Here is a 23,706-nt window from a genome sequence, read left to right as displayed (position 1 = left end):
TTGGACTTCTGGGAACGTGTGTTTATCTTCTGAACTTCTGACTCACCTACCAGAGGAATTGAGAACTAGAATTATGTAGTTGGCATTCTTCAGGTCATTTTAAGGTTTCAGATTCCAATGCCTCACCAAGAAGCATTCAATTCTATTTTTAATAAACTGAAAAGTGAGACTTTCTTAATATTTTTTATCAGTCTCTGCATATATAATGACTCTCATCACAGCCCTTGGAATTTTTATTTGTAAAATGAATCAAGGGCACTTTCTTATCATAACTTCTTTTTGCACATGCTTGAATTAGGTGCACAAATTGAAAAGCTTCGCTTGGTCAAAATTTTAATCTCACATCACCAAGCATCAATCTTAGGGAAGCAATTAAAGAAATTCATCCCAAACTCTCTTGATGGCCCTGACTGGACAGAGATCTTGGGTCTCCACTCCAGCTAATCAACATTCCACTGAGGCAGCATTTTCATTTCTCCAGAACATGAATCTCTGAAAGAAAAAAGCCATTGATATAACTCATACCCTGGCCCAACCTTTATCCCCTTTCTTGCAGCTCAGACAGCTAGTTATTGATTTTCAGGCTTCCTACAGTCAGCAGCTAAAGCTAGTTTGTCAGAAAAGGTGAAAGAGGTAGGCAGGGCATAGGATTTATTTTGGAATTGATGCCCTGTGAGCAAAGTCTAAGTGGGAGTCAGACAGGTTAATGTGAGCAGAAAAGCATTCTGGAAGGAGGTGGCAGTGTGAACGGAAATAAGAAGGCATAGGACTGATGGCATGTGCAGAGAGCTGCAGCATGCTCTTTCAGGGCAGAGTCCCAGGGAGGTGGCAAGAGGAGCAGGAGAGGAACACAGTGTCAGACAAGCAACCTATCCCAGAGCTTCATTTTTTAGACAATCAGACCAACAGAGGGAAACGAATGTGATCAGGTCTGGCTTCCAAATGCATCATTGTGCAGCTGCATGAAGGTCAGTCTGAGTGGGCAGAGGCTGAGCTCAGGTCAGGAGGTCAGTGTGCAGTTGTTGTGAGAGATGATGGAGATCTCAGTTGGGTCCCAGCCATCACTGTGGAGAAGATAGGGCAGATTCAATCATTATTCCAGAGGTCACAGCAGTGGGGCTTACCTGATTACAGAGGAGACAGAGAAATAGACAGGAGGGGCCAGAGGAAGAGGGAAGAGGGAATTCATCTGAGAGAGGTGTGCCTGGAGAGCAGAATGGCACAAGGATGGGCTCTAGGGAAGGCCACAGGTGAAGGGACGAGTCATCCCAGAAGAAAAGAAACCCCTGCTTCTCACGGGGAACAGAGAGCATTGCCAAGTGAGGGGACTTTTCAGGTTAAACACAACAATCCCCTTGTCTGTCTAGCCTTTATACACTCACCCTGTGGGGTGCTGTCACCCAGTTTCTATAAAGCAAGCCTGCCCTTCATGCTTTGCCCCCTTCCTACAAGTCCAACTTCCCTTTCACTTCTCTACCTTGTTATGATGTGGCAGGAGGCCCGCACCAGGAGCCAACCAGATGCAACTGCCCAATCTTGGACTTCCCAGTCTGTAGAGCCATGAGCCAAAATAAATGTATTTTCTTTATAAATTACTCAGTCTCAGGTACTCTGCAATAGCAACAGAAAGAAACTGAGATAGATGCCTACTGAGAAAGCAGTCTGTGATTTCAGATAGTATCATAAGTACTATGTTCTAAATATGACCCCCAACTTCATATTTTGAAACTTAATCCTCAAAATGAGAGTATTAGGAAGTCAGGCATTTAGGAGGTGATTAAGTCATGAAGATGGAGCCCTCAATGAGAATTAGTGAGTTCATAAAAAGGTTGAAGGGAACTAGCACTGGTCCTTTTCATCCTTTCCTCCGTGTGAGGATCCAGCATTTCTACTTTCTGGAGGGAAGAGCAACAACATGCCATCTTGAAAGCAGAGAGATCAGGTCCTCAGCAGACACTGAACCTGCCAACACCTTGATCTTGAACTTCATGGCCTCCAGAACTGGAAGAAAATAAATTTATGTTTGTTATAAATTACTCATTTTTTTATATAACAGCAGAAATGGACTAAGAGAATCAACATTATAAACATAATAAGTGCCCTAAAAAAGCTTAGTCACCTCCTTGGCAGTGGACAACAAGAGAGTACATCCTGAATCATCCTCAAGTTTGTGTCCCAGATATGTAGCCAAGTTTGTCTTACCTATTTTCCCATATAAATAGGTAAACAAACCCTATTACCTAAATATTCCAACAAACTCCATTACCAAAAATATTTTAACAAACCCCATTACCAAAAATATTCCAACAAACTCCATTACCTAAAATATTCTGAGTTTGCAACATTCCAGTCATGCTATTGGCTTTCTTAATTACAATTCCCATTGTCTCCCAGCTATGATAGATTCACTAACTTTCCTAGAGTGAAAAACACCTCACCTGGTTTCTCACTCTCAAATTGTTCTTCTTTGGAGTCCTCACACGTCTCTTCAATGTGACCTGGATACTTCATCCTCTGCCAGGAGACAGACTCTTACTCTAGGCCGCTCCTGTATCAAAAAAAAATAGTATTCAAAGTAAGATTTACAGATCTCTAAGACACCAATTATTTTACTTCCAAACATCTGTAATACCCAGGGTCACTCTGTTGGTTTAATAGGAAGTCATCTACCTACTAAACTTTGGAGAAGCAAGAGATCCCCAAAATTATCATTCACATCCATCTTCTTTAATGCCTAGAATTTTTTTGGCAACTAGTTATTCTGAGTTAAGAACTTTGTGCAGTGGAAAGAACAATATAATCAGAGTCAGGGGAACTTGGGTCCAGAGCTTAAATTTACCACATTAATAACCATATGACCTTAGAAATAGTTTTTAGCATTGTTGAACTTCAGATTCCCAGTGTGTAAATTGGGAGTTTGACCCTTTCTTCCACAGACTACTTATAGGGTAGAGGAACTAGTAAAACTAGCGCTACATGTCATCTGTTACACAAGGCAGGCTTTCACACACCATGTCCAGAACCTTCCCTAAAGCTGATGGTGGTTACCTTAAGCACATACTGTTATACTTGAATACAATTTTCATAGGTAGATATATATGTTACAGAACTATGAGAACATTATATTACAACTATATTTTAAACTTCACTGTCTGCTTTTGAATGTGACAACATAATTTATATTAGTGGGAGTATGTCTCATTTATGAAAATACTTTCCTGGCCTTTAGGTTATGTAACCAAACCCAAACCTAGCGTACAAGGAACTTAAAGGAAACGAGAGACAGAGACAGAAAGAAGGAGCGAGAGACCACACTGAGGAATTACTTTACAGAGCAAGTTTTCCTTGGGGTAGGGAGGACATATCACTGTAGAGATTTCATTTTGATCTTAAATTTTTTTTTTCTTTCTTCCCCTGGTAGATGCAAAAATGTGTTATGAGGGACCTGGGACTAGGGAATGAGTAAAACCCGGAGAAGAGGGCTCTGTTCCAAGCAGGAAGAAATCCAAGCAATGGGGTATAGGGCCAAAGCAGAAGTAGCCATTGGGGAACTCCCAGAGAAATGGCATGGTCAACAGTTAATAAAGTTTTTTGTTTTGTTTGTTTGTTTGTTTGTTTAAATGGTCAACATATATTAAGTTCAGGGGGGTTTGCTTTTAATTCTTTTACTTAAGAGCTTTGTAAACTATTATAGTTTCTCAGTTTTGTCAAGCAGAATGAGGGGGTGACTTGTGTCCATGCTAGAGATGGGGTAGTGAGAAAACAAATCTTTCCTTCCTGCCAGACACCTTGGGGACCCTGGAAAAGACCACAGCAATTAAAGACAAGCAAGAGTGAGGCATAAGTGAAGGTGGAGCTTATGTCCAGAAGGAAACCCAACAAAATGTATCTGCAGAAGGTGAAACCTGTGGGTTCTCAAAACCTCAGTATTCTCAGAAAATCAAGGGAAGAGAGCCCAACAAAAGCAGAGAATTTCTGCAGCTGCATACACAGCTCAGATGTTCTACTGAACCTGAGTCTATCATGAGACACTGATGTCCAGCAAACCCAGAGGCACTCTTCAAATCCTCACAGGTGGAAGTCCTGTTGCATAGACAAGGTAATACGATGCAGGATGTTGTGAAAAACAAAAGCTGGCTTTAGCCAGTGTGTACTGAGTAAGCAGTTTAAATTAAGGACTCAATTTCATCAATTGTAAGCACTTGTGAAGTTGTCATGAGAGACAGAGATGATATTTCTAAGGTAGTTGGACATATTTAATAAATGGTGCCATTGCCAGGTGTCTACAGACATGCATGCCCCATATCAACTGCAGCTAATGGCAATTCAACGAGGCATAAATGAAAATTTACTTTCAGATACCCTATGTTTGAAACACAGCCTTCTTCAGGACAGTGGCTGCCACACCTACATTGAATTGAGAGTCTTAGACTCCATAAGCATTCAATATTAAATAGCAAAGCTCTTTCCACACTACCTAGCAATTTATTTCTGGGTTAATATAAGGTGATAGTTTCAACCTATAAATCCCATTAAGTTTGAATCCCAGTTACTTCAAGATAATGCATAAGAAAAGAGGTTGTCATGGCAATTCAGATCCGAGACTCACACCCAATCCTAGACACTAGATCTGGGGCTCAGGAGACAGTATGTTTTCCGTGCTTTATTTCTAATACTGGAATTCTCTTCTTCCAGCATCCAAAACCCTACTGATGTAGTCTCTGTGAGCCAGAGATTGTCTTTTTAGATTAGCCAAATAGTGCTCTCGGATGGTAATCAGAAATACAATACAAAACTTTTTATATTGAGAAATTTCATATTGGAAAATTCTATGTATCTAAAACCTTTCAGTAATGACTGTCTTTTAATCTAATATATAGTTTGAGGTAAATATAGGGATAATTTTCAAGCACATTTTCCTGGACAAATGTATGATACCAAACTCTGAGCTGTTCTAAATAAAACCCTTTCATTATCTAGTTCAAGGCTATATTTTCAACATTCAGCAAATAAAACATACCTCTCACATTTGAGAACTCTGTCACCAAATTTAACTCAGACACATTTTTCAGATTCCTCTTTCTGACATGATTACTTATACTATTGAAATGTACACATATGTCTTAAACTACTTGAATTGTGACTTCTGTACAAATAAGAAGACTACTTTATCATGAGACCTTCCAGAAAGGTTAGAGGTTCTAAATTGTTTACCCTGTTGGCCAAGAATGTGAGAGCACAAGAATTATATGCTTTTACATGCCATTCTAGCTATTTCCAGTACCCTTTTTTGACAGTTTTGCTTTTTTCATGCATTTATTGTTTTCAAAGAGCAAAGGTCTTTAAATGCAGGAATAGAGCTCTCAGCTTTTAGATTGGCAGACCTCAGGGTTTGTCTACTGACATGGGGGCAGAAGCACCATAATTGCCAGTTGGTCCTGACATTTTCTTGATCTTTCTGTTTTGAAACACCACTTGCCACTTTATCTAAGAAAATGCTACTTCATAAGGAATACATTATTAATATTTCCAAGGGTATAAAATGACCTTCAGTCCTATTGACATGTTCTCATATATATTGTCTGCACTTGAAACAAAAAAATCATTAGGCTCTGGGAGCATTTTTATAAAGACAAGCTGAGAAAGAGAAACATTAAAAATGTGTTTGCATGATGACAAACATCATCTAGAAAGTGTTCTTGAAAAGAACAATTAACAATATTCAAAATAACAATATTTGAAGGTACTTCTATTCTCTCTGTTGTACAGATGAGAAGAGTGGAATTCAGGAGTGTTCTGAGGATTTCCAAATCCACAAAGGCAGTATATCACAAGCCATAATTAAACATTGTTTGGTTGTGTTCATTTATTTACTAAATGAAACTAATACATGCCAGATAATTCAGCCTCTTTGCAGAGACAAGATTCATTGTCCCACTCTTTAAGTTCATAACTTCTTAGACAGACAAATGTGTTACCTAATAAGTTGCCATACTATGCAATAAATGCTACAAAAGAACACCATTGATGTTCTGGAAGAGGCTAGAGAAAGCTTCCAGGAGGGCTTATTATCTCATCTGGGGTGGGGGGTGTTGGGGCTTTTGGTGTCTCTGTATTATCTTTACCGATGGTTTCTTTCTTCTGAAGACTTTTTAAATTTCTATTCACACATAGTAAATATAGGATGGTTTTGTTTTTTCTTAAACCCATCAACTCTTCTGGAACCCAACAGACTTTACCCATCTACTATCTATAAATTAAATGTCTCTTATTTTTCAACAAATATATAAAACCTGATTTGTTCAAAGGGATGCAGGTCCTTCCCAGTGTCCCCTCCCTGTAGGCCCGCCAGTCTTTGCTCAGGATTTCTGGGGAGCAGGGCTCTCAGAGCTTCCTTCCAACTTGGGACATGGTTGCCAGGCTCCTCTGCCTGTGGAGAAACATCAGTCCTTTCAGAGTGAACTTTATTTCTGGAGATGGACAAAGTCTGTCGGGGCAAAGAAAGACGAATGAAGGAAATGACTGAGCGCAAAACTGCCACGTGTGGCCTAAAGTGAGGTGCCCCTCCACAGTAGCAAGCTCAGTGTTCTGTAGGTTTTTGGAAAATGCCTCTTTGGAATTCTGCAAGATAAACAACAACAGTGTTAGGCAGATTGCTGAAATGAGGACCTTACCTCTTTGAAGACTAATTAATTTCTAGAGGTTAAGAAAAAGCCACCACCTCTTCACTTAGCCTGCACACTTGATATCAGCAACTTGACTTCCCCACTAAAAACCAAAATTTTATAAATTATTTTACCAAAAATATCAGCAACATACTCCCAGAGAGAGAAGAGAACACAAAGAGAGACAGAGACAGACACAGAGTCAGAGAGAACCACTCCAAATATTCAGATTTCCTTCGAGGACACATTTCAGTAGGGTATGTATGTCTTTGCTCTCCTTTAATGTAGGAAGAAGAAATCTAACCATTTGTGTGTGTGTGTGTCTATTTATTTTTCTCTCTCCCTACACTCAAGTTAGAGTAGTCTTCCTAAAATACAGGCAGGCACACTGACATCTTGAGAACTCTACAGTTGTCTCATCTGCTTCCCAAGAAAGTACTAAGTCTTCAATGTGGCCACTAGGTCCTCACCGTCAAGCCCCACACTGGCCAGCCTGCCACCCATTTTAAAGCCAAAAATCTGCCACCCTTTAGTAAACATAACATATTATTTCAGACCTTAGCCTATGCAGGATGTTTTTGCTTGGAACATCCTCTTATACATTTTCTTGCACCTCAGACCTCCTGCATTTTAATGACCCAGGTCACATGCCCCTCTCTTACTCTGTCCATGACTTTTCCTTTGTCTGAATTACTAGCTCAACACATCGGCAGCACAGTGTTCTTCTCACTATTTAACATGTTTTTTCCAAGCAGCCTTGCACTTTACTTAGATGTTTTCATGCCTGATTTTCTCTACAGCATCAGAGCACGTCTTATCTTTGAGCTCTAGCTCAAACAGTGCTTAGCAGTAATGAAAGTTAATTGAATTAAATTAGATGTGTAATGTTGTATTGTTTGAACTCAGATTCAGAACTGTCTATAGTTGGCACTTAATAGAATTTTTGTTGTTGAAGAACAAAATAAAGTATTTAAAAAGCCAACACATGCGTAAAACAACAAGAGTAAAGGAAATGATGAGCATCTCATTATTGAAAGGAAATAGCTGGTGGTGGTTGAATTTATTCTGTTCTAAGTTTTGTGCATATTATTTTTCAATATAGTAATAATTTCTCAAGAATTTTTCTCCCATTGTAAATATTAGTTTAATGAAATCATTCTGGTCATGTTAAATTCTTTTTAAACATTAATATTTTTATTAAATAATTTTTATGGCATCTCACCTCATCCTGAAAGCACATGAAACATTGAGCTAAAAAAGTGGCAATTTCTACAAACCGGATCTCTTTCCTCATTTGTCAACCTCTTGAAAGAACTAAATTTTAAATGCTTTTTAAGTCAGTGTTTGAAACACGCGTACTATCATGAACCATTTTTCCTAATGGCGATATAAATTGGGCACTTATGTTGGGTTTCATCTTTCTAAACTGCAAGTTTAAACTTTAGAGGCTGAATCACTTTATGACTTTTCAGCCATGGTCACACACCAAGGATTCAGTCCACTGACCAAGTCCCAACGAAAACTTGGATCTTTACTGAAGATTTCCTTTAGGAGTATAGCAACAGGTTTATAGAGGACATTGCACAGTATGACTTCAAGAAAATAACTTCTCTAGAATGTTCTCTGTTTGCTCAAAATTTATACTCACAGAGCTACTAAAACTCCATTTTGTTTTTCCAGTGCTGATCTCCAGCTTACATTGTTCTCTCCTTTACTTAATCCATCTTGTCTCCTCATCTTCCTCTTCCAAAGAAGGGAACTCTTGACACTGACTATTTTCTTGAGAAGGGCAGCCAACCAAAATGCTAGTGAGCCCTCCATTATAGTACATAAATAACGCTTTTATTAATATCTTTGTGCCGAAAGTTTCTCTAGATTTTAGATTTTTTCAATACAACGAATTCTCAGAAGTAAGCCTGATTGGACAAAAGGAGTGAATATCTTCAGAGCTTTAGGTAGCTACTGTGAAGGGCTAGATTGTGTCCTCTCCAAAGTTCATTTGCTAAAGCCCTAATCCCTAGCACCTCAACATGTGGCTGTATTTGATGATAGGGACTTTAAAAATGCAATTTAAGTAAAACAAGGTCATGAGAGTGGGATCCTAATCCAATATGGCTGGTGTGCTTGTCAGAAGAGGAAGTTAGGACGCGCGCACACACACACACACACACACAGAAGATCACAGGAGGGCATGGAGGGAACACAGGCACTTACCAGCCAAGGAGAGAGGCCTCAGAAGAAATCAATGCTGCTAATACCTTGATCTTTTACTTTTAACCTCCAGAACTAAAACATAAAATAAACTTATTTTGTTTAAGCCACCTAGTCCATGGTGTTTTGTTAGGGTAACCCAAGCCAACTAATACAGTCTCTTCTATGTTTTCAACAGCTTTAGACCAATGTATGCCTCCACCAGCAGAGTAGAAGAATTGTGCTCAGCTTAGTTCCAAGGAAAAAACCTGTACTATCCTCATCTCAAAGCAGGTGACCGGAGGTGCAGTCGCTGTCACCAGAGCAGCTGGACAAGGCACAGCACAGCCACATGGGAGCTCAGAGGGGCAGGATAAGCTTCTTGCAGTGAGACTCCTGCAGGCACCAGGCAGAAGGCATTGTGGGTAACTAAATACAGCTGCAGAGGCCACTGAACGAAAGGTTGAAGCCCCGCTCCACTGTGGGCCTCACCTTAAATGCTGCAGCAAGTGCTAGCGCCCAGCAAATCCCCACTGGCAGTCCTAGCTGATTTGCGGCTGATGTAGCCTTTACCTGTCTTCCGTCAAACTGTTTATATAATTCATCACCGCTGCTCACTTCCCTTACAATGCTCTCCACTGGGCTTCCGGAAGCTCCTCTGGGGGTGACCTCCACAAGGTCACCCTGCAAAGAGGAGAGGAAAATGCACTTTAGCTGGGGTGACAGCTGCTGGAAGGAACAGGCTTCTGGAGGTGCCACGTGGGTCCTCAAGGCCACCTTTTGTGTTATTTTTAATGGTTACATACTTAACGCTCCTTGAAATGCTGCCACGGGGCTGACCCAGCTGTAAGTGATTTCTTGCTAATGAAAAGGCAGGAGTCTGTAACCTTCCCCCTCTAAAGGTTTCCCGGTGTCTCCCTGCCTGTGGTCTTCTTCCCAAAGACTTCCTTCTCCATAGAGTGTACTTTCCACACATAGGCTTTGTCCTGGTACTCCTGTTCCTGAACTCCATCACTAACAATTTTGCAAAATTTGCCACTGCTATTGATACGGTTTGGCTCTGTATTCCCTTCCAAATCTCATCTTGAATTGTAATACCCATGTGTCAAGGGAGGGATCTGGTGGGAATCAGGGGGGCAGTTTCCCCCATGCTGTTCTCCTGATAGTGAGTTCTCATGAGATCTCTTGATTTAAAAGTGGCAGTTTCCCCTGTGCTCTCTCTCAAACTTATTCTTAATAAAAATACATAGAAATAATAATGAATAGTGTTCACCTGAGTTCAAAAGACCAGACTGTATTAGTAGAACTTGCAAGAGGAAGCAAAAGGGGAGTGCTATGTTCTGAATGTGTTTGTCCCCTGTGTTGAAACCCTACCCCTCAAGGTAATGGTATTAGGAGGTGGGGCTTTGGGAGGTGATGAGGTCATGAGGGTGGAATTCTCATGAATGCAATTAGCACCCTTATTATAGAGGCCCCAGAAAGCTAGCTCATCTCTCCCACCCTGTGAGCACATAGCAAGAAGGAGCCATCTATGACCCAGTCAACGGCTCCTCACCAGACACCACCTCTGCTGGCACCTTGATCAGGAACTTCTAGCTTCCAGAACTATGAGAAATTAATTCCTGCTATTTACAAGCCACCCAGGCCATGGTATTTTGTGATAATGCCTGAATGAACTAAGACACCCAACTCCTGCCTTATTGTTAGGAAACTCAAGATAAAATATAATTGTGAAACACTAATAACAGGAATATAGTTTTAAAATTTGTCTGAGATACTTAAATGTAACTACTAGTAGCATTTCAGATAGTATTTAAATCTTCTCAATCACAGAATAACAGCAATCAAAACGTAACCCATAAAGCAAAAGATAAAATAGAAAAAATAACAAGGCATAAATATCAGCAATGAAATAAGATGACGTGAAAAACAACAAATAATTCTGTGATGTAATATGAAGTTTTTAAAATGTTTTGGCAAATTTTTATGATAGTTGGAAAATATTTATTGGGAATACTAAATGTAATAAACATAATACCAATATTTCTAAAATAAAACTGGATACAAAGATATATAAACACAGACACACAAAGTATGCAAATACAGGTGTGTATAGATATATGTGTGTGTGCCATCTACCTATCTATAAGATATTATATATAATCTGTATATATATATATATGCAAACATACATGCTTATCCAAAACATTATTATCATGTTGGTATAAATGAAATCTCATTAACAATAATTAGGCAAAGTTGATGTTGTTGCCTGTTAGGCACTCATAGGATATCTGTCTCCTACAAAGTTTTCTGTAAGGACTTTCAACTTAATGGAGTCTTATAAAGGTGTATAAAACAAAACAAACAAAAATCCTTGTCTGTTGTCAGTAACTACCAATGCAAAAATCAAAGTTTCAAAATGAATAGATTTTTGTATGACATACTTTAAAAAGTAAAAACAAAACTCAGCAAATAAATTAATAGTTTACTCCTTGAACAAATGAGATCTTTGATGTTTATATTTTCCTCAGTTCTAAATAAATATTGTAAGTTTCCTTGTTTTCGAATGCATGTTTCATCAATGTTCCTATTCATATCATCCATTTTCCCTTCAAGTTGCTTTTTCAAAGTCTATGGGGTTCCTTCCCTCTGGACCATAAAGCAAGCACTGGAGAGGGTGAGTAGGGAGTGTTTGTGCAGTTCTCATCTCTAACAGAGACGAGGCTGACAGGTTTAGGAATCAAACAAAGCAGTCACCCTGCTCTAGCCAGTGGCACCGTCCACATCTTTTTCCTGAATCAAACTTCAGAGAAAACAGCAGTAGTCATGATCTAACGTTTAGAGGCTGCGGCCTTTTCTTCACGGTAGTACCCCACATACATCTACGTGTTATTTCTTTCAACACCAATGATCTTAAACTGGTGTCTGGGGCTCCCAGAGCTCCTTGAAGGAGGCACAGCCTCTCCACAGTGGACGTTAGCGATGCTCTTCACTGGCCTCTCATGAGAAAGGAAGTATCTCTCCAGCTCCCAGCATGGCCATCCCTGGCCGTGTGACGGAAGGGTTGGCTCCCTGTGGAGCCAGGAGAAGGTCCTCTCTGATCTTCCCATTCCCTCAGAGATGTGCCCTGCATTCCCTCTGGAACTTAGAAACTTCCCTGTGAGCTCTCACCCATGAGCATTTCATTGTGAGCTGAAGCCACATGTGGATGCAGAAAATGTACTCAGAGAAGTCACAAGCCACGGTTTCTCAATGTGGCTCCCACACACACTTTTCCATGGTCTGGGCAAATAGCTTCACCCCTACTAGGGCTTTCTTTTCCTCATCTGAACAGAGGGAATAGTCATCTATGCTTTGTCTCTATCTTAAGACTGTTCTGAGGGCCCAGTGAGCGAATAAATACAGATGCACTTGCATGACTAAGATGCACGGATGGGAGCAGAGGGAACTATGATGTATATAACCCCCATCAGCCCTCTAAAATGTCAAGCAATTTTCTTCAGTCTCCCAAATACAGACCACTTGTAAATAGAGTCATCCCTTGGTATCAGTGGGGGATTGCTTCCGGGACAAACCCCCATATCAAAACTCACAGATGTTCAAGACCCTGATATAAAGTGGTATAGCATTTGCACATCCTCTCATACCCTTTAATCATCTCTAGATTAGTTATAATACCTAATACAATGTAAATGCTATGTAAACAGTTGCTAAACTGCTGTGTTTAGGGAATAATGACAAGGAAAAGGATATACATTTTCCACACAAATGTAATTTTCCCCTAATATTTTCAATCCACAGTTGGTTGAACCTACAAATGTGAAACCCATGGATACAGAGGACAGACTCCATACTGGAATGAACCTGTGATTAACATGTAATGCATTGGTTATTTGGGAAATGTGTTTTGTTATTGTTAAAGTCTCCATATAGTCACCCAGATTAGTAGTTTCCACTCTGATCAATTGCTAAACTAAAGATCCCAGACTCTTTCATTTCACTGTTCTACTCCACTGCTGTTATAGTTCTAGGCACAGCTTGGCTCTCAATTCATGTTTTTTGATTATAAGAAAGATTTCTTTTTCACAATTATAACTCTACCCAAATAATAAATGGCACCAAACCACAGACACCAGCAAAATCCTGATTGATGAAATTACACATCACTTTCTATCCCAGCATTTGGAGGCTAATGGCGATATGCATAATGACATGTCACATGCTTCAGATACCATCAGGATGTCCTGGAATGATTACTTATTGCCTGTGGGAGGAAATCGTCAGCAGGAAGGGCCGACATCATGAGGAACGGCTTCCACATTCGCTGGGAAATAGCCCTGTGTGGAGTGATTTGAAAGTTGCATTTTTTCTTTTTTCTCTTGCTGGTCAGCTTTCTAATTGTATATATACATACATATAATTTATTAAATTTATCACAAAGGAACACAAGCCAGTCAAACTTCTTGGCTTTGATAGTGTGGATGAAGTTGTTAAACTTGTTCCCTAAATGTGCAATACACTCTGTGAAAGAGAAGTGTATGAAAGATGTGTGTTGGTGAAATGAAATGCATAGGGCCAAGTGTCAGGGAGCTGTGGTTTGTGTCCAGCTTTGGCATACACGGGTTTGGTGGCCTTGGGCAAGATTGCACCTCAGTTTCTTCACCTATGTAATGGGAAATGACCGCATGGGGTTATTATTTTTAATGTAAATTATTTATTTTTTGAAATTTTTATTTTTATATTTTTTAACTTTTATTTTAGGTTCAGGGTTACAGGTGTAGGTTTGTTATACAGGTAAACTCATGTCATGGGGGTTTGGCATACAGATTATCTCATCACCCAGGTACTAAGCATAGTACCTGATAGTTATTTTTTCTGATCCTCTCCCTCCTCTCATCCTCCTCCCTCAAGTAGGCCCCAGTGTCTGTTGTTCTTCTCTTTGTGTTCATTAATTCTCATCATTTAGCTCCCACTTAGAAATGAGAACATGTGGTATTTGGTTTTCTGTTCCTGCATTAGTATGCTAAGGATAATGGTCTCCAGCTCCATCCATGTTCCTGCAAAGGATTCAATCTTACTCTTTTTTGTGGCTGTGTAGTATTTCATGGTATATGTATGTACCACATTTTTGTTATCCAAGCTACCATTGATGGGCACCTGAGTTGATTCCATATCTTTGCTATTGTGAATAGTGTCGCAATGAACATACATGTGCGTCTTTATGGTAGAATGATTTATATTCCTTTGAGTATATACCCAATAATGGGATTGCTGAGTTGAATGGTACTTCTGTTTTTATTTCTTGGAGGAACTGCCACCCTACATTTTAAAATGGTTGAACTAATTTATACTCCCATCAGCAATGTATAATCCTTCTCTTTTCTTTGCAACCTTGACAGCATCTGGTTTTTTGTTTTTTTGTTTTTTACCTTTTCATAACAGCCATTCTTGTTGGTGTGAGATAAGAGCCTGGCCTATAGTCTGACAAGCTGATGGGATAAAACAAGGTGCATCCAGGTAAAACACTGGTTCAAAAAAATCAATTCACTTTAGTTCAGCAAAATATTTAGAGTATAGTCCATCTAAGCAGTATGATAGGTTCTGGAAATTCCAAAATAAGCAAAAATCAGCCAGGCTCCATGAGGAGTTCACAGTGAACTGCAGGACCCAAAAAAAGAAAGAAATAATTCAATCGTACAATGACAACTGTTAAGTTACCAAATAACCCAGGCACTATGAAAACTCAGACAAGGGGTTGTTGTCCTATCTTTGTTCAGGGAAGGCTTCCTGAAAGAGAGAACATGAAATCTGAGTCTCTAAGGAGGAAATAGAATTCGCAAATATTAACAAAAGGGGCTGGGTGTAATGGCCTACATCTGTGGTCTCAGGAACTCAGGAGGCTGAAGTGGGAGGATCACTTGAGGCCAAGAGTTTAAGGCTGGAGTGAGCCATGATTGTGTCACTGCACTCCAGCTTGGAAGACAGAATGAAACCCCTACTCAAAAACAAAACAAAGGGGAAGACTATGAATTCTAGATAAAGGGAACAAGAGCTAGGCACAAGGGCATAAAATTATGTGTGTGTGTGTGTGTGTGTGTGTGGTGGGGGAGGGGGAATACAATTTGGTGTTAACAGAAGTGTGAAAATCTAGATGGGTTACAGCAGGAGATGGGACCAAGTTAGAGACTTAACCCTCAGAGCAATGACCAGCCACTGCATAATTTTACATTTGCATTTCAGAAGGATTGTACAGGATGCAGTTTGGGGGATTAATTTAAGGGGCCAGAAGAAAGGTAGGGAAATGGGTTAACTGGTTCTCAAAATGGTCTGAGCAAGTGATGTGGTCTGATACACAATAGTGGTAGACATGAAAAGGGGAGGGTTTTTTAAAGGAAGGAGCATTAGCTGGTGATGGCTGGGAGACAAGAATGGGCAGAGGACATAATCTAGGAGAATTCACAGATGGTCAGCTGGGTAATGCCACCCTGAATAGTGAGCTATGCCATGGAACCGGAGAGAAGGAAGAGGCTGGTGGCAGCGCAGGTGCACCCTGTGGTCCAGGGCAGCACTTGAAACTGGGAGATGGCCAGGACGATTGGAAGATACTTTGATATTGAAATGTTCTGTGGAACTTCTACTCTGCAGTTAAAGCAGACTCATCTTCACTAAACAGTAGTTAAGTTTTGTTTCTCCAACTATCACATTATCAATCATGCAGTAAGTGTGCAACTAATGCAGGTAATTTGGTTGCCTCTTGAACTCCAGGGATGAATTTTGCAAAAACTTACATAGATCATGGAATCAAGGAACCATGTCGGATTATTTTGCAGAATAGAGATCATTGATATCTGTTTCAAAGTGAGCTCCACATCCATTACTACTGGCCCTCTGTATTGCATATCTGTATTAGCTTTCGGATTCTAAAAAACTTATCACACCCAAAGTTCCAACAGGCAATACAAGAAAAAAAAGGTTTAGGAAATTCTTAGGAAAGTAGGCTGGCATGGTGGCTCACACCTTTAATCCCAACACTTTGGGAGGCCAACGTGGATGGATCACCTGAGGTCGGGAGTTTGAGACCAGCCTGACCAATATGGTGAAACTCCATCTCTACTAAAACTACAAAATTTAACCAGGCTGTTAAACACATGATGGCGCGTGCCTGTAATCCCAGCTACTCAGGAGGCTGAAGCAGGAGAATTGTTTGAACCTGGCAGGGGGAGGTTGCAGTGAGCCAAGATCACGCCACTGCACTCTAGCCTGGGTGACACAGGGAGACCCCGTCTGAAAGAAAGAAAGAAAGAAAGAAAGAAAGAAAGAAAGAAAGAAAGAAAGAAAGAAAGAAAGAAAGAAAGAAAGAAAGAAAGAAAGAAAGAAAGAAAGAAAGAAAGAAAGGAAGGAAGGAAGGAAGGAAGGAAGGAAGGAAGGAAGGAAGGAAGGAAGGAAGGAAGGAAGGAAGGAAGGAAGGAGAGAAGAGAAGAGAAGAGGAAAGAAAAAAAAGAAAAGAAAAGAAGAGAAAGAAAAGGAAAAAGGAGAAAAGAAAATTCTTAAGAAAGTACAGATGCATGACTAGACTTTTTTAAACCTAAGCTGACTTAGGGGAAAACCGGCTACACAGTTTCCAGGGAGAAAGGATTGAGGTTAGTGTTCAGGACAGCTTTGGACAAATTTTGAGAAAATGTTTACTCACTTTAATTTCACTGTGGAGTGCTGTGGAGGTGAAGGACTAAGAAATGAAGACGCAAGTGTGAAGAGTACACACTCCAAGAGCTTGCAGTGAAGTGCAGGGACATTTGCAGTCAAAGGCATGCAAGGAGCCCGGGGCTGTGTGTTTTTCACTGTGGTTTTCTGCCTCTTATCTATACAGTCCCTTCTTTTTCCTAGTGTCTAGAGTTTTCCAAACTTTCAGACAATCTACAATGAAACACCATTTTTTGCTTATTTCCCAGAGCTAATATGTTCCTTTTAAATACCACACTTTTGTCATTTCACAAAGTTTGGGGTGGGAGACAGTTTGGCCATTAAACTCTTTCTGCCATCTTGATCCCTCATCCTTATAAATTTGATGGCCCATAGGTTCTAATGTGCTGACATGCCTGTTCCTCCTGGAGACACAAAATTAGCACAATGAAGAAAATTTGTGGTGGTAATTTCCAGTGTGTAGAGGTACTTGGGGCAAGTGAGCTGTGCCTCACTCCCCAAATTCCACTCCTTACTCACTTTGCAATAAGAAGGCTTTTCAGAAGATGCCATGTGAGCCATATACGCAGCTTGTAGAGATAATAGAAATATAATATAAAATATGTATTATATATGTATAAAGTATACATAAAAATATAATCCTAACCCCCCACAACTGACTGAACGGATCCCCTATTTGCCAAGGGGACCCCAGAGAAACCTTGAAAATGAATTCCCATCAATGACTAGACAGGAAGCTGGGCACACCTCATTATACCCCCTTCATCGCAGTTTGGACCCCACACCAATCAGTGTTAATTTCAAAATAGAGACCAAAAGACTGAAAGAACAGACTCTGAGACTGTAAGATACCAAATCATAAACAAGGCACGCCAGGCAAGGGTTAAGTCAGGCACACAGACGTAAAGCATAAAGTCTGTTCCAACTGCCACAGGTGTTTTTCTTTTTCTCTAACAGCTAAACAAGCACTGGCCTCGAGATAAGCCATGTTGAAGCAGCTGCAGCTCCCAGCCATGAGGCACGGAGACCCCCTGTTCCACCTGCGGTAACTATGGCTTTGGTTGGACAGGAGACTGATTTAAATCACTGTCTCCTGATAAGAAGACCACCGACCATGGGCTAGTTCTGGCTGGTTTACAGAGGCTGCCCACTTAAATGCCTTCGTGTCCTGAAACAACCTTTCAACATATGAGGTCTAATTAAAATACATCTAAATATTAAGTCTCCACCCCAAGGTAAAGGTAAATGTGGCTTGTATGTAACATGCGTGTTTATTTGGTGTGAATGAATTAGGACTATCTTCATGAATATTCATGGCCCTTCCTATAACCTGTTGAATATGTATGTTAGCCAACCAGTTCGGCTTGAAGCTCCTGCCCCAACCTCTTCTCCTCCGAAGTGCCTGTCTCTGGTCTTTCCTAGAAGCTACACTTCTCATTGTGCGGGATGCACCCTTGCAGGCTATAAGCCTTTACAAGAAATAAACTCTACTCTTTAAATTTATAGACTGTGTGATTTTTTAAGGAGACAAAAATAACACATCTCTGAAAAAAAGACTTATCTGCAAGCTGCAATATCTGTGCTTTTAATTTGGTTCCACAACATTCCTAACTCTGAAGGTTTTGGAAGTCAGTTGAACCATCAAAATGGTTAAAACAATTTTTAAATGTCAACTTATGTGTTTTTGTGTTTTTAGAAATTTGTCATATCCCACAAATTCAACTCTGCAAAGATTTTCCTTATTTTAGGGTTAGGTTAGGGGTGATTAAGGAAGCTGATATTAATGTTTGTCCTCATTATAATGGTAAGCTATGACATTTATATTTCTTCAAAACTAATTAATTTCATCCTACATCCGCAGAAGGAGATGGGACAGCTTCCTCACTATAAGAGCTTTCCTGACAACTTCATAGCTATGGGCTCTGGGAACCGAGCTCAGTAGCCTTCGAAACTGTGGTTCTACAAGCACATGGGATTGCTTCACACATATGCAAAGCCTGCAGGCCCCCACAGAAAGTAAACCACTGTTCAAAACTCATCTTTAAAGCTAGAAAATAAATGCCAACCTGCTATTTTCAAGACCTGATGATAAAGCAGTATAAGCCAAAAAAAGGAAAGAAAAGAAAGAAAAAGAGAAAGCTTTCTAGATTCTAAAGAGTAAACCTGCAGGAAAGCTAATCTGAATTTCAAAGGCAGCACTAACCATTAATTAATTATAAGGCTCCAGGGCCCCCAGAACAGTAGCATAGGAAAAAAGAAAATGAATTCAGGCTAAGTGCTCACACTACAGAATAACCCATAGGAATTGTTGTCCAACCAAGAAAGTTACAAGTCACTAAAATTCCCCACAGGGAGAATTCTGGCCATGAGAAAGGAGCTGGGGAGACCCAGCCATCCTCCATCCGCCCCTCCTCAGCCCCTGGAGTCCTGCTCATTCTTACCACACACACTGAGGTTCACAGGCACACTCCTATTTGGCCTTAGGTTTTCTACCATTTCTTCAAATTGCAGGTTTTAATAGTTCTCTGGTTTTGCGTTCATCCTCCTTAAGCCTCAGACAAAACTCACCTCTACCGTCCTCAAAAGAGGGACCACATGCCATCCCCGTCTGGCTTTCCCTGATCATGTCTGGTGAATACACTTCAAGGAGTCCCATGTGAAATTCAAAACCAAAGGAAAGAAATAAGAAAAGGGAGGAAGGAAGGGTGGGAGGGAAGGAAAGGAGGGTGGAAAGCAAGGAGGAAGGAAGGCAGAGAGGGAGGGAAAAAAGTCAGAATGGGAAGTGGAGAAGAGAATGTCTGTGTCTTAGTGGGAAATGGCACAGAGAAGAAGAAATCTGTTTTCTCAGCCAAAATTGCTGGAGAATGCACAAGAAGAGAAGGAAATCGAAGGTTTGACCTCCTCTGTGCCCGGGTACTAAGCTAGTGCTGTGTCTCTATGTAGCTCCCCAGACAGCTTTCATCCTCAGAGCCTTGCCTATTCTGCAGATAAGGAAAATGAGGTTTCCAGAGATTAAGCCCGCTGCCTAAGGTCACATGACTGTACCAAGGTTTGAGCGCCAGGATATTTCTGGTTTCAAATTCAAAGGCACTTCTAGAATTTGGAGCCAATTTAGCAGGCACAGTGTAAGCTGTCGATGGTTTGCAATGCTTAGAAATGCCTCCATCTAGTACACAGACCTGCACAAGAAAGCCTTCTGCACACCAGCAATTATGATTTCAGATCCATGCTGCTCCAACTGCAGTAGCTAATTAGATCAAGACAGGAATCATGACACAAACCATAGTTCAAACTAGCTAATTAGATGAAGATCAATATAAAATCTTCTTTAGACAAAGGTACAATTGGACATTTCTGGCAGGGATATCTGCATGTTGAGTCAATAAGATAAGGACAAAAAACACATGTTAAAGAGTGTGTGTGTGCCAGAATTCTTTCTCCGCTCTCTTTAATGAAGTGAGCAATACCAGTTCCTGGGGAAATAGAAGGGAATTAAATAAACAGGGACAGTTTAGCGCCGGATGCAGAGGATTGTGGCTCAGGGTTAGAAGATGCACGGGCTCGATTACGTACCCTTTGGAGCCTCGGTTTTCTCATATTTCAATGGGTCTGCAAGCTACCAAGATGATTCGTAAATCTTTACTCGAGACTTGCAAGCTTATGTCTGTTTTCACACACCATGTATTTTTTGATTCTCACGGCAACTCTTGGATGTGAGTGCGATCATTATTATATTCACTTACAGAACAAGATAACGGAGGCTTTTAGGTGAATTTGCTCAATGCTTCCCAGCTAAAATGAGGAGACATCGCACAGATTGTTCTAATTCCCAGTGCCTCTACATTTGCTGGTATAGTCCAGTGACAATACGGAATCCCGTGTCCATTGTGTCATTAACTGACCACTCCACCTTTTGTGAGTCTGCAGCCCTTGTCTGCAAATCCAAAGTGTTCAATTAGTGGTTTTCAAACTTTGAGTATCTTAGATTGCTCTGAAATTCCAATGAAGTCATGAAATATGCCGCTGGGTGAAGGAAGCTCATTCACAAAACATTCTGTATGGTTTTCAGGCATTTGCTGCTTTTTCGGTGCTCACCATGACCTCTGTATGGGGCTACCCACCAGAGGCCCCCTAGACTAAGTCGAAGGCCATTCTCACACTTCACATCTCAGGATCCTGTGCAGAATATTTCTCCTAAAGAGAAAGCTGTTATTATATTTCACTTGACATTTTACCCTGAGGAAAACAGACTATTAAATAAAAATAAATAATGCAAAAATAATGCACTTAAAACATGTAAAAAATGTATCATTGGGCTGAAAATAATGGCTCGCTCCCATAATGCCAGCACTTTGGGAGAATGAGGCATGAGAATAGCTGAAGGCCAGGAGTTTAAGACCAGCCTGAGCAACATAGTGAAACCCTGTCTCTGCCAAAAAAAAAAAAAAAATAGAGAAAATTAACAAGCTGGGCATGGTGGTGGGCACTTGTAGTCCCAGCTACTCAGGAGTCTGAAGCAGGAGGATCACTTGAGCCCAGGAGTTCAAGACTGTAGTGAGCAATGATAGTGCCACTGTACTCCAGCCTGGGCTACAGAACAAGTCACTGTTTAAAAAAAAAAAAAAAAAAAACTGTGCAATTAATATTACTATATGCATAATTGAATAAAAGTCACACAATTCTTCAAGGTTTTTCTCTCAATCTGTAATTTCCAACCTAATCATAGAAAACTAGTAGAATAAGACCTTGTAAAAGAATTTATAGAAACAGAAAACGGAGATGGAAGACGGATTTGTTTATTTTCCTTTCAATCCTCCTAAATAGTTTCCTGATGAAAATGGACCCCAGAGCAGAAGAGAAAACCTTCAACGTGAGCAGAGCTGGAAAGCTTGCATGAGCTCAGCTGCGGACCTTATTCTCTGAAGCCAACATGGACAGCAATGAACTGTCTTCATGAAAGGAGGACTCAGAAAAGAGAATTCATTTCTACTTTAGCTGTTCCATACACTTCCCAGTTAACGTTCCTCTCTTTGGGAGCAGGGGGAGGCTTATGTCAGGGGTTAGCAACATGAGATGTTAATAAATCCAGGAGTAAAACCAAGCCAGAGCCTAGTTGACCAAAGCTATGGTTTGAATGCTTGTGCCCCCTCCAAAGTTCATATTGAAACTTAAACCCCAATGCAACAGTGTTAAGAGGTGGGGCCTTTAGGAGATGATTAAGTCATGAGGGCTCCTTTCTTGTCAATGGGATGAGGGCCTTTATTTTAATAACAGAGGCTTTACATAGCATTCAGCCCTCTTTGGCCCTCCGCCTTCCACCACGTGAAAATACAGCATTCAAGGCACCATCTTGGAAACAGAGAGACTGGGCTCTCACCTGACAAACAAACCAGCCAGCACCATGATCTTGGGCTTCCCAGCTTCCAGGGCTGTGTGAAAGTAAGTTTCTGTTCCCTATAAATTATCCAGTCTCAGATATTTGTTATAGCAGCATAAATGGATTAAGACAGTCAAGTGGAGCTTCAAACACTCGAAAGGTCAGATGCTGACAGAGACAGGTCCAAGGGCAAGAGCTACAGAGACCAGAGTCCTGAATCAGACAGGGATGACACAGGAGGCATAGTAAGGCAGAGACAAGAACAGGAGCCCCACTGTGCTCTCTGCAGGTGGCCCCAGGAAGAGACCTGAAGCCTGTTCTGGAGAGAGTGGGGTGCCTTATGAGAACAGGGTGGGCTCTCTCAAAACTATTGAGCCATAGAGGTATACAATGTGGGGCGGGGGTGTCATGATCAGATTGCTTCCTAAGATCATCCTAGCATCATGTGCTGGATCTCAGGGCATCTTTCTCAGCAACCTGATATGGAATATCTTGCAGACTTTTTGTAAGATTATATTTTTACACAAGATAGGTGAAAAACAGATGGTTTGCCTCCAAGCCCCTACTAACTAGACATCCCCGCATTTCCCCTTAACCCACAAAGATCCGTGAGGCCCTGAGTGTTCTTATAAGGCAAATTCCACATCTGCTCCTACAGATGAATTCTTATACAAAAAAATTATACAGTGATTAGGCACATACAGCAGAATAAGACTATGAAACTAATATTTACTTTATTTATCTTTTAGCGCCTGATATATCTACCCTTCTAAAACTTACCCTTAAATGCAAGTCCTACAGTATCTTTACCCATTTTTCTACCAATCTTTTCTGACTAAATACTAACTTATCCTCCAGAGAGTAAATTCTAGCAGATCTTGACCCACAACCTAATAGGGAAGGAGAGTCTTAGACTGTGAAGAATGTTAAGATGAAAATAAATTGTACTTAAAAAGATACCGTCATACAGCATGTTCCCCCGGGCATTCGTATGCTTCACACACAGGTGTGACTGAATGAGAGGGACGGTTGTCTCTTTGGTCGCTCTCAGGCACAGCTGCGGAGGAGAGGTGGAATCCAGGGCTACCTGGGGGTCTCTTCTGCTACTGTCTCAAAACCATGAGTTTCCAGCCTCAAGCAGGGGGTCCAGCTTTCCATAATAAGAATGTTTCAACACAAAGTTTAGTTTCTCTCAAATTCCCACATAAAAATCTAAACCTGTCTCTTTTGAGACAGACTGTCACTCACGGCCCCCTTTCCTTTCTATCATTTTTTTTTACTCTGAGCCTAGGGTACGCCTGAGATGACAAAGTTTGGGGCCACATCTGGTACTGGGAGAAGGTGTGTCTGCAAGGCAGCACTCGGGTGGCCCTGGGATCTCCCTCACCTCTTACCTCTCGGGCATGTTCTTTGCAGGACATTGAAATTTCCTCTGGGTCTAACGTGACTGCAAGAGCCTTCAGGAGCTGCGTTGTGATAGTGGGGGAGGAGAGGCCAGGGAGAGCAGGCATCCATCACAGGCCTGGTGTGTGCTCCAGGGGCACAAGGCTGCTAAAGGCAGAGCTGGGATTAGGATGTAGTCACACCTCACAGCAAAGCCTAGACCTTTCCGTCAGCCTCTCTGTCTCCCTGGGCAACAGCACCTGTACCATCATTAGTCTTTGCTTTCTCAACCCAGAGCCGTTTGACCCACTGGGTGCACACCTCCTACGCTGCTTGCAATTCATCTAATGGTATGTGGTGCTTTAACAAACACTAAATCATAAACAC

General features: G+C 40.9%; 1 protein-coding gene across 1 annotated transcript; it reads right to left on the bottom strand.

Annotated features, from left to right (window-relative positions):
- Positions 1-218: 218 nt before the first annotated feature.
- Positions 219-23,447, bottom strand: LOC144333656 (uncharacterized). The gene is made up of 6 exons (XM_077958778.1): positions 23,331-23,447; positions 9,348-9,539; positions 7,888-7,893; positions 6,281-6,487; positions 2,439-2,529; positions 219-2,001 (listed from the first exon to the last, which is right to left on the bottom strand). Exons 1-6 carry the CDS (start codon positions 23,445-23,447, stop codon positions 1,889-1,891), a joined length of 726 nt encoding a protein of 241 aa, XP_077814904.1. The 3' UTR covers positions 219-1,888.
- Positions 23,448-23,706: the final 259 nt, after the last annotated feature.

This window comes from Macaca mulatta, chromosome 13, assembly GCF_049350105.2.
Source record: "Macaca mulatta isolate MMU2019108-1 chromosome 13, T2T-MMU8v2.0, whole genome shotgun sequence".
NCBI classification, from domain to species: domain Eukaryota; kingdom Metazoa; phylum Chordata; class Mammalia; order Primates; family Cercopithecidae; genus Macaca; species Macaca mulatta.
This window is presented reverse-complemented; position numbering and strand designations above follow the sequence as displayed.